General features: G+C 35.8%; 1 protein-coding gene across 3 annotated transcripts in view; it reads right to left on the bottom strand.

Annotated features, from left to right (window-relative positions):
• The window catches only part of ARAP2 (ArfGAP with RhoGAP domain, ankyrin repeat and PH domain 2), a 187,804-nt gene that overhangs the window by 148,143 nt on the left and 27,641 nt on the right, over window positions 1-12,020 (bottom strand). For 2 of the 3 annotated variants that reach the window (XM_053578074.1, XM_053578076.1), the window contains exons 3-6: window positions 10,014-10,072; window positions 8,732-8,808; window positions 7,886-7,977; window positions 5,260-5,613 (exon numbers count right to left, since the gene is read on the bottom strand). In XM_053578074.1, the coding sequence (XP_053434049.1) occupies window positions 5,260-5,613; window positions 7,886-7,977; window positions 8,732-8,808; window positions 10,014-10,072 (582 nt within the window). The remainder of the gene's footprint in view (window positions 1-5,259; window positions 5,614-7,885; window positions 7,978-8,731; window positions 8,809-10,013; window positions 10,073-12,020) is intronic. The other variant, XM_053578077.1, reaches the window with a different exon arrangement.

The raw sequence follows: 12,020 nt of genomic DNA, 5'->3' as shown, positions 1-12,020 counted from the left end.
GACCTCAATGTTAAGATTCTGATCTCTCGGGGCAGTGCCTGTGGCTCAAGGGGATAGGGCACTGGTCCCATATACCAGGGGTGGCAGGTTCAAGTCCGGCCCCGGCCAAAACTGCAAAATAAAATAAAATAAATAAAAGGTGCCCCTACAATAAATAAGTCTGTTTAAAAAAAAAAAAGATTCTGATATCTCAGGCTCACCCTGCCATGTATGTCTTCTGCAGGGTTAAAAAAAAAGAAAATGTAAAAATTTAAAATATACATATTTATATGAGTAAGAAATAAAATGGCAAAACATCTTGTCAGGTAAAATACAAATTCCTTAATAGGCACCTACAAGCCAGGTTTTAGAAATATGCTCTGTACTTTATCCTACACGCCTAAACATCTTCAGAAAATAACAAGTTAAAGTCCAAAGAAGTCAGGTGCAGTAGCTCATGCCTGTAATCCCAGCCAAGTGGGAGGATTCTTGAGGTTCACGAGCTTGAGATAAGCCCAAATAAGAGCAAAACCCCATCTCCACAAAATAGAAAAGTTAGCCAGGTGTGGTGGCGGGCACCTGTACTTCCAGCTACTGGAGCGAGAAGCTGAGCAAGAGAATAGCTAAGCCCAGGAGTTTGAGGACACCACACCACTGTACTGCACCCTGGCCCAGGCAACAGACTGTCCAAACAGCCTGTCTCAAGAAAACAAAAACTGGCTGGGCGCCCATAGTACAGTGGTTAGGGCACCAACCACATACACAGAAGTTGGTGGGTTTGAACCCGCCTGAGCCAGCTAAACAACAATGACAACTGCAACAAAAAATAGCCAGACATTGTAGTGCGCTCCTGCAGTCCCAGCTACTTGGGAGGCTGAGGCCAGAGAATCGCTGAAGCCCAAGAGTTGGCAGTTTGCTGTGAGCTGTGACGGCACTCTACCGAGGGCGACATAGGGAGACTCTGTCTCAAAAAAAAAAAAAAGAAGTCAAAAAAGTTTTCTTGTTGCAGATATACTCAGAAACTGCAATTTATGTATCTCCTAGAAAAGGTGTAGCACATTCAACCATAATGTCTTATCCTTATAGTAATGTGCAGGACTCCTCCTAAAATTGTATCCAGTCCTTCATATTACCATCTATGCAGATCCTCGGAAAAGCAGGTGAGAATTTTTGTTTTCAAAACCTCAAAACTCAGTGCAGCATTATGAAAAGTATCATTTATTAATTTTTCATCTTCTTTGACTTGTCTGAAATACTGGTAACAATTTTGACATTTTATCAAGTTCCTTTCAAATAATTTTTAAAACCACGAGTCTTAGGAATATTATTTTTAGGTCATTCAAATATTTAAATAACTGCATACTTTAAAATGAAAATGTTTCAGCATTTCTTTTGTCACATGGTGTTATACAATTTTTCCTTAACTAAATATTGGACAGTTTTCATACACTGTGCACTAATTCAGAATTGGCATTTCCATTTCAAAAGCAAATAGATACTAAACCAGGTGAAATATGTTTGGATCATATGTTTATTTTGTTCAGTGTCACTCCTTAAACAAAAGACAGTTTCACAAACTATATGAAAAGTATAAACCAGACTGTGGCTGTTTTAAAGCTGTGTTTTGATAAATCATGCTCCTATATTAAAGGGGGAAACATATTCTAACAAAAAACTGAAAGTTCACTGCCCTGTTAACGTATACCAATTCTATCAATAGCACCAGACATTTTCATCCATTAACATATTGCTGAGTTTAGCAGTTTGTATTAAAAGTCCTTATAATTTTTTTAATTGCTGTTTTACAAAACTTAAAAGAAAAAATAACATCTAATGCTAGGTCTTTACTGATTTTTTTTTTTTAACAACAGTTATTAAACACCTATCACGTGCTAATCAAAGTTGTATCGGGGATACCAAAGTACAAAAAAGACAATGTAGAGGACTTTCCCCATGGAGCTTATATGAAACAGATCATCTGGCCTAGGAGCCCTGGAGAAGAAAATAAAGAAGTGAGGGGGGCGGCAGGGGAGAAAGATTTGTAGTGTTAAACTTGGTGGTCAAATTTAACTAACTGCAAAGGACATATTAAAGCATAAACTTGAGAGAGATGAGGTCCAGCCCTCGTTGCTCTTTGGGGGAAGAGCATTTGTCAGAAAGAAAACCAAGAGCAGAGAATCCTGCAGGGAGACCTCTGGTTTGTCTTGCTCCTGTATTTTATCGTAACATAGCCTTATTCATTGCTTTACATGTTTTCTAAGCCTACTTTCATGCTACAACTGCTGAGTTAAATAGTTACGATGGAGACCATAGGGCTACAAGCTTAAAATATTTACTATATGACCATTTACAGAAAAAAAAATCTGTTGACACCCGCTCTATGGAATTCATAATACCATTTCAACCAGTGCTACCTGAACCAGAGAGACATGCAGCCATCAGTTAAACAAAGATCAGCAAACTTTGCACAAGCACTGGGTAGGCATTACTTTATATTATTAATGAACATCTTAAACACCCTCAAAATAGGCTACAGACTCTAATTAGGGAAAGAAAAATGGCTGGTTCCACTTCTGATCTATTAGATGTGTGCTTTTTGGCCAGTGACATATATTTCTTTCAAGTCATAGCAATAAAATCACATCGAATTTGCAGTTATTTTAAATTTCTTGATGTTCATAACACATTTCTCTGGTTGCTCACCTATCTATCCATCCTGGTATTGGCAGAGGGGGACAATTAAGACAGAATGTGCCATTATTTCCCCTCAAATGAAAATGTATAGGTCTAGAAAGCTTACCGCATCTAGCCTTAGGTAGGTTCAGAATAGAAAGAATGGAAACTAAAGGCTCTGTAAAGAGGGAAATATTCTACCTGCCCCAGAGGGGGCCAGTAATGGTGCCCGGGGCATAAAGAGACCAACCCTGCCAAGTGCGTGACACTGCAAGAGATCACACAGGAATTCACAGCTGCTGGGGTGCTGTGCGCAGGGGCTGCTAATTCATACAGTAGCTCTTTGAGAAAGCTCTAGGATCTCCCTAAATAAATACAGAAATGAAAGATTACAGAACATTCAAGCTCAAGGTTTCCTTTCCCCAGCCTGTAGATCAAGTGCTGACTCAGCCTTTCATTCTTTGAACATACGCTTACCCTTAATACCAAGAAGCGGTAAGAACAGATGGTACACACAGCAGATGATCTTATCATCATAATGTAGACAGAGAGGAGTGACACAAAATAACGGATACTAAACAGCATTCTTCTATGGTTTACTTAAAATCAAATTTCTTAAAATTACATAAATAATATGAAGTCATAACCTATAATTACTAACAAAAAAATTGGGGGGTATTTTAGCTTTCTTAAGAAATGTAATTCGTGCTCCCACTAAAGGTGTGATGTTCCTTCTGGTAAGTTATTTGCTAGTCTAGAAATGATGCACGTTTTCAGGGAAAGAAGAGAGAAAACCAGCCCATCATAGTGACTTGCCGGATTTGCTAACATGAGAAGCTTAATCCTGAAATAATTTAATAACTCATGAGAAACATTTCCAGTAAATATTTCACAAATACATCCAAAAATAAGGATGTCAGAAGACAATTCTAATTAAACATAATCCCTCCCTCAAAGATAGCTCAGAACCCTAAAATACTTAAGGGATAGAAATTTATTTATAAACATCTGAAAGGATAAATCTGCTTGAAAAATATAATATTCAAGGGACTCTGACCTTCTGTTGCCAAAAAAAAAACCCAATATATCAATAACAGCAAACATCTAAATGTAACAATGATGTACTTTTTCCCCCTAACTACAATAAGCCTTGTATTCTCAAACAGAACAATGTTATGATAGGAGCAAAAGCCAAAGCGTGTAGGCTGAGTAATACTAACTCGGCCTGTGTGGTTTTTCCTTGGTACGTTTTGGGACACAGGACAGTGCGCTTTGGTGTGAAGTTACAAAGTAACATTGAGAATCTAGATGTGAGTTCATAACTTTCTATTTTAGTTTGGGTATTTGGTAATGGAATTGTTTTGCACATCTCTCCTTAAAGGATAGCATTTGCAGATGTAGTGAAAGTCCTTAAATTTGTGTGTGTGCGCGGGCGCGCAAAGGGCCAGGGTGGGGGAAGAGTTCCCTGATAAGTCTAGAGATGAATAGACTTGAATTCTTTTTAATGTGCTATTATTTACAGACATAGGATCGAGTCATCAGCAAAGAGCGACAGTCCTCCTTTGCTCATGTGGATCCCTTGATTCCCTTCTCTTGCCTGATTGCTCTCACCAGGACATCCCATACCGTGTTGAATGGAAGTGGAGACAGCAGGCAACCTGTCTGGTTCCACGTCTAAGTAAAAATGCTGTCAATTTTTCCCCATTCAACATGATGCTGGCCGTGGCTCTGTTGCACACAGCCTTTATAATTTTGAGGTGTGTCCTACGCCTATTTTGTTAAGCTTTGTCATAAAAGGGTGCCAAATTTTGTTGAATGCTTTTTCTTCATCTATTGAGAGGATCATGTGGTCCTAGTCTTTGGATCTATATGGAGTGGATTACAATCACAGATTTGCCTATGTTGAACTATCCTTGCATCTCTGGGATGAACCCCACTTGTTCACGGTGAATTATCTTTTCGATGTACAGCTGGATTCGGTTTACTAGGATTTTATCGAGAATTTCTCCATTCATGTTCATTAGGGACATTGGTCAGTAGTTTTCTTTTTCAGTTGGGTCCTGTCCTGGCTTTGGTATCAAGGTGATATGGGCTTCACAGAATGGGTGAGGAAGGATTCCTTCCTTCTCAATGTTAAAGAATAATTTCTGAAATACAGGTACAATCTCTTCTTAGCAGGCTTGGTAAACCCAAGTGCCCACCCATACAAGAAGGGATTAATAAAATGTGATATACGCATACAATGTGGTGATCTAGTATATTTTTGGATAACTTTAGCAGGAACCAGAAACCATTTTCTTAAGTGAAACATCACAAGAATAGGTAAACAAATACATGTATATCAAACTGGAACTAATCAATCAATACTCAAGTACACATAGGGAAATAAATCTGAATGAAAATCAAGCTGGGAGGAGTGGACAGGAGGGGATAGGTTAAATTCACACCTATCGGGTAGCATGCACACTGTTTGGGTGACAGGCACAATACGTATAGACCTTTGACTCAATCTGTACAAAAACAAAGTATGCAAACGAAATATCTGTATACCCTCACATTCTGATTTTTTTTTAATTCTATTTATGGAATAAAGGAAAACATACATACCCTTGAGGAGAGAGTTTGTCGAGCCATCCTGATTTAACTTTCCTTGCAGAGGATCCATAAAAACAGGCGTATGGAGAAATAGCACTTGAGGATATGGTTGATGAATTGGCATTTCCACTGCAGGAGCTTAACGGATAACTATTCCTATTACCTGGGTCCAGATTCAGTGCTTTTTGAGTCCTAGATTTAGATGCCTTTGAATTTTTTCTTTTTAAACTCTGAAAGCATTCTTCTACTGTGGAGTACTCTGATTCGGAAGCAGAGTCTATCAGAAAACTGTTTTTATCCTGTCGAGGGATCCAAATATCTTCCACTTTGTTTTCGCTGACCGTCTCCTTCCGATTATCATATATGCTAGATGGAGAACAACAGTGTTACCACTTCAAAGGGTTGTATGTGAATTAAGACATGAGTAACATTTGTTATTTATAAACAACTGCCTTCCAAAATTGAAGACCAAGAAAATCTGAGCTCAATTAACCCATCTTAAATTTTTTTTAATTCTTCCAGAAAAATGAAGTAGAATTCTTTCATTATCCTCTGACATATCTGAATGCTCCTAACACTTCTTTTCTTATGTATAATTTAAGCTGGTTGCTTTTATTTTGAAGGGTTGTGTACAGGTGGTAAGGATAGAGACTGACCATATTCTTTGCATCATAATTAAGCATCTTCAACTAGCACAATTAAGTAGCCAGTCCCACCTCTCTTCTCTGGGAAACATCATGAAGCATGGACTTATCTGTATGGAGGTCTTATTTCCAACATGCTCCCTTTCTCTACGATCCTCAAATCTTCAAGGACTTGTTGTTCCACCACAATGTCATAAAACCAAGCATATATCTGACTCCTGAGAAGATTGATAGTGTTTGGCAATGCTAATGATGAAAAGTATTACAGTACACTGCTAGCTACAAGAAAAGGTCGCTGTACTTTTACAATAGCCAAGTCGTGAAAGCAGTCTAAATGCCCATTTGAATGGATAAACAAATTGTGGTACATGTGGATGCTGGCATGGATGTGGAGAGAAAGAACACTTCTACACTGGGGGTGGGATCGCAAACTAATATAGCATTTTTGGAAAGAAGTATGGAGAATTCTCAAGGAACTCGAAGGTCATCTACCATTTGATCCTACAATTCCATTACTAGGTAGCTACCCAGATGAACAAAAATCATTTTACAACAAAGACATTTGCATCAGAATGTTTATTGTAGCCCTATTCATAACTGCCAAGTAGTGGAAGCATGTGCCCATCAACCCATAAAGGGATTAACAAATTGTGGTATATGTATACCATGGAATACTATGCAGCCATAAAAAAGAGGGAGATTTTACATCTTTTATGTTTACCTGGATGGAGCTAGAACACATTCTTCTTAGTAAAGTATCTCAAGAATGGGAAAAAAAAGTATCCAATGTACTCAATACTATTATGAAACCAATATAGATACACTTACATATTCATACAAATAAAACACAAAGATAGTCCAGAAAGGGGGAAAAGAGAGGCTAATGGGGGGAGGGAGGGTATTTGGCAGAATCTCACCTAATGCCCACAATGCTTTCAAAACAACTAAGAGGAGAGTATAAGTGTCTTACCACAAAATAAGTGAGGTGATGGTTATGTTAATTAGTTTGATTTAAACATTGCACATGGTATATCAAATCATCACATTGTACCCCATAAATGTATACAGTTGTGATTTAATAAATATTAAGTTAAAGAAATATGATAAAATAATAAAAAAACTTACAATTAAAATAAAAGCTGCGTAACATAATATTTACTGCAACATTCATAATACCTGAGCATATTCCTACAGATTTAAGGAATGGCATAAATTTCACTCAATCATTTATGTAAATTAACTCATTACAAGGATTTGTTTTGCTAATCAATGAAACAGATGTCGAGGGTCAAATTATATCCTTCTGGATCCAGCATTCTAAAAACCATTGTGTCCTTAAAGAATAATTTAGCCTGGCCCCTCTATATTTTGCATTAAAATAGATTCATATTAAATGCTTACTGAAGATATTCAATTATTTAGCTTTAACGGAAGGAAACTTACAACAGTCTTAGCCTTGGAAAGTGAAAGTTACACATAAAATTAAATGAATTACAAGTAACGATCCAGTATACTGATTTCAAAAAAAAAAGCTAGGAAAAATATAAACTTTAAATCAGAGGTTACAAATTCTATCTACCTTCACATGTGATCAAATTATCATGCTGAATCTCTAATAAAAAGGAAATGTGTAAAATTCTGCAACTCACATGATGGGATTTTTGCACAGCCCCTTCCTCCTTTGTTTTAATAAAAATTCTCATCTTTAATGTGCTAAAATGTCACCACATATTTGCTACTTTGGGGAGTGGGAAGTGATTTGAACTAGTAAAAGACAAAAATAATCTGCTATAGAATGTAAGGATCCACTTAATTCACAGAATTGCATTTAATAATTCCATCATGAAAATCGCTGAGGTTACAGAATCATTTAGAAAAGAAAGATGTCAACTTGCCAATGTAAACTATTTTCTTAGAAATATAACATAAAGAAGTCAACATTTTATAACAGTTTTTTTCTTAAGAATGAATCCTCATCAATCAGGACCTCCTACCTTGATCTGATGATAAGAGAGGTCCCGGTAGCCACTGGTTCCCGTTTGAGAGTTTCTTCATGGGTCAAAAATTCATTCCTTATAGATTTCTTCTATATTTAAAAAAAAAACAAAAAACATTGTTTTACGTTTTGGGATTCGTGTGTGTGTATAACAATATCCTACAAAGATCCACAATATCTGAGTTTAGTTTTATTAAACATGTCTAGTTGCTTAGATCAATTTTCAGGAAAAATAAATTGGGAGGACTACATTAAACAATAGCTTTTTGATATCCTTTTTTTTTTTACTATTTTGCTTAACTCATTAGTAAATCATCAATTCAGCTTAGAAAAAAAAAAAAAAAGGTGCTAACCCAGAACAAAATTCATTTATTTGCACTCGCCAGCTTTATTTTTCTCTAACTTCTCCTTTATCAAGACCAAAAAATAAAACAGCAAAAGATCTCAAGTACTAAACAAGAAAGACTGAGTGATGCTAAATTAATTAAAAACATATATAATTAGATGTCTATATCCTTAGGAAGTTTGCATTTGTACAGAAGGCAAAGCAAGAGACAGTTTTTATGTCTTATGGGATTGTTTAGTTTTTAATGAAAAGAACTTGATCTTGTGGCAAATTTTTAAAATTCACAATCCTATATTCCTGAAATCAAAATGAAAATGTTTGTAGAATACATATTTTTAAAGATATATATTTACCATAATTTTACTGAACAAAACGTTTACTGACTAGAAATGTCATTTGTCAATCTAACATATCCCTTGAATAACTTAAAAGAAAATGAAGAACCACAGAAAATCAGTGAACTGATTATGGAAAAAAAATTAAATGCATGGGACTGACCTTGGAATTCTCTAGTCTCTGGAAGAGAAAGGTCTCTCCATAAGGAAAGATGGAGGATGAATTCTCTTCATTTGAATCTTTTGGGGAAATGACGGAATGAGAATGAAAATATGTGAATAATATGTAATATTGTTTTTTTAAAAAAGAGAAAAGCATGTGTTTATTTTATATCAATGTCACAACTTACGCTTTATTCTGTCCAAAATTATGCTCATAATTCTTAATATATATAAGAATCTCAATATATTCCCCCATACTCTTAATACATCATTCACTGTATTTACCCTTCACTTCAAAACAGTATCACATAACTGCTTCTTAAATTGTAACTGCTCACATATGTCCTTGCTAACCTCTAAAATCCACATCAATATAACCGACTATATTGCCCACACACAATGGGACTGGCATGGTGCCATTGATGTTATTTCCTAACTAAGAGAATATTCTAAATGATTGAAAATTAATCTTATTTTAATTCAGAGTAAACAATTATAAAACATTCACTAACAGCTAGATATCACTCACAATTTCAGAATCCACTCATTTCCTCTAATGCCACAGCAAATAACACACCTGTAAATAACTTCAAGACAATTTCCACCACCCTTGAATTATTCTGCTCTCCGAGAAAGAACACACAATACGTGCATTTCTCTCTCTTTTTTTTTTTTTTTTTTTTTGTGGTTTTTGGCCGGGCTGGGTTTGAACCCGCCACCTCCGGCATATGGGACCGGTGCCCTACTCCTTGAGCCACAGGCGCCGCCCAATACGTGCATTTCTCATACGACAAAAAAGAACTTTTAAGGTTCAGTAGTCAAGTGTTTGACATTGCATTATCAAAAAGAATGTTCCTGAACTTGTGTAAGCAACATCAAAAAGAAAGAAAAGCTTGTGTCGATGATCAATTTACCAGAACCACAGGCCTTTCCTGTTACCATGGCAAAATCACTTTCCATAGAACTCTGTCTTATTGCTCAGACTGCCAGAAACCATTTAATTTAGTTAAATGCCTTTGAATGTGTTTAATGACAAATGAAGCTTGCATTTCAAAAAAGGGTTTTCCATTAACATGTATAAATTTCCACACCTTGGAGTGCCTATTACTGTCTTTTATTCAGTCACCTTTAAGAACGTCTGTCACTATGAACACAGGCAGACAGTTACTCCCATTATACCCTATATCACAGGTGGGTTGCCTTCCCAGCCAGGATTCCAACACATTCAAGGCTTTCAGATGAGGGCCAACTAATTCACAGAGACTTTAAACACAGAGACTCACTTTTCCATGCTGCAGATTTTCCAGTTGAGGTAGCAACATTTCTTCTCTCACGGAAACAGCTTAAAGCAAAGCGGAAAATATGTATGAGCTATTGTCTTGAGCGCAGGATTTATTAGAGACACATACATTCTTTGGGGTAGAAAAATCGATACTAAAAACAAGTCTGATTTGAAATAAACAGAAGTGCCAAATTCCACAAACATGTTTTTCTACATAGCCTTAAAGGAAGATATTTCACTGGATTTTACAAATACTTGCTTCTCCCATCGATAATTTACAAAAATAAGTGAATATATTTGTCCAATGCTGGTATGCACATAATTTCAAAACGACTGGCTGCATAACTCAGAGAAACAAATTGACTAACTCGAGTTCAGTGTTTATGTAATTCTTTTGTCATTAGCTTTAAAATATTGAGTCAAAAACGTGGCTGGTTCTATGAATGTAAATAAGAAAATACACACAAGACCTTCTTTCAAAGGTCATATAGTCTTAGGAGAAAGAAAAGAAAGAAAGAAGAAAGTAAATGAGGTAGAAACAGGATAATAAAGACCTATTGATACATAGATGAGTTCTATTTCCCACCTAAAGGGAACAATTAGGGTATCCTTAACTTCTCATAGATATTTACCTGCCCAACTAGAAGCAGTGAAGTAATAAAGAGTGGAAGTCAATACAATAACAGATGAATGAAATTTTAAAATCATTGTAACCAAACTGGTTCTTTGAAGAGAAAAAAAAAAAAAAAACAATAAAACTGCCAAACATCAATGAAGAAAAATAAAAGAGACACAAATTACTAATATCGCAAAGGAAAGAGGGGCCAACACTCCCAATTCTAAGAACGTTAAAGGAATAAGGACAGATTGTTAGAAAAAACTATGTCAACAGATTCAACAACTTGGATGAAATGAAACAATTCTTTAAGACACAAATGACCAAACAGGACTAAATAGAAACATCTTAGTTGCCCTACACTATTAGAGAAACTGAACTTCGTAATTCATCATGTACCCTCATAGAACTCTAGGCCCAGATATTTCAGCGGCAATTCCACCAAACATTAAAGAAATAATATCCCCATACAAACATTTTTTGGGAAATAGAAGAGGAAGGAATAGGGCCCAACTCATTCCTTCTATAATGGCAATACGACCGGTAACAAACCACTTGTAAAGGCAACTACAGTTGAATACTCCTTGTAACATAGATGCAAAAATTATCAAAATATTAAATACAATGAATAAGAATTTATATATTATAAATCTAACCCAACAATATATAAAATGGATAATAAATTATTACCAGGTGAGATTTATCCCAGAAAGCACTAGTGGTTTGGCATTGGAAAAAAAAAAAAAAAAAAAAAAAATCAACGTAGTTCACCACATTAACAAAATAAAGGAGAAAAGTGATACGTTCATGACAATAGATCTAGAAAAACCAACTGACAGAATTGAACGTACAATACAGTCATGACAAAGATTCTCAGCACACTAAGAACAGAGGGAAACTTCCTTAACTTAGTAATGAAAATCCTGCATTCTATTTGATGATTAAAGACGGACTGTTTTCTCCTAAGACTGGAAATGAGGCAAGGGTATCTGATCTCTCCACTAAAGCTGGCATTATTGCAGAGGGACCAACCTACAGGGTAAGAGAAATGAAAGAAATAAAAGCCAGGCAGATTAGAAAAGAAGGTACCTTGTAAGAGCAAGGTATTTTGAAAGTGGAAAAAGGGTAAAATAAATAAACAAACAGTACAAAACTACCAATATGTTTCTTAAACTAGTAAGTCTAGCAAGATCCCAGGATGAAAAGTAAAAACAAATAAATTCAATACTATTGACTGAATTAAAAGTAATATGCACCGTTGGATCCTGCAATTTCTCTACTAGGAATATGTCCAAAAGACCAAAAATCACTTTGCAAAAAAGATATTTGCATCAGATAATTCAATGCAGCTCAATTCACAATAGCCATGTCATGGAAGAAGCCCAAGTGCCC

The sequence above is a fragment of the Nycticebus coucang genome, chromosome 23, assembly GCF_027406575.1.
Source record: "Nycticebus coucang isolate mNycCou1 chromosome 23, mNycCou1.pri, whole genome shotgun sequence".
Taxonomy (NCBI): domain Eukaryota; kingdom Metazoa; phylum Chordata; class Mammalia; order Primates; family Lorisidae; genus Nycticebus; species Nycticebus coucang.
The sequence above is the reverse complement of the archived record's forward strand: the minus strand, read 5'-3'. Positions and strand labels throughout refer to the sequence as shown.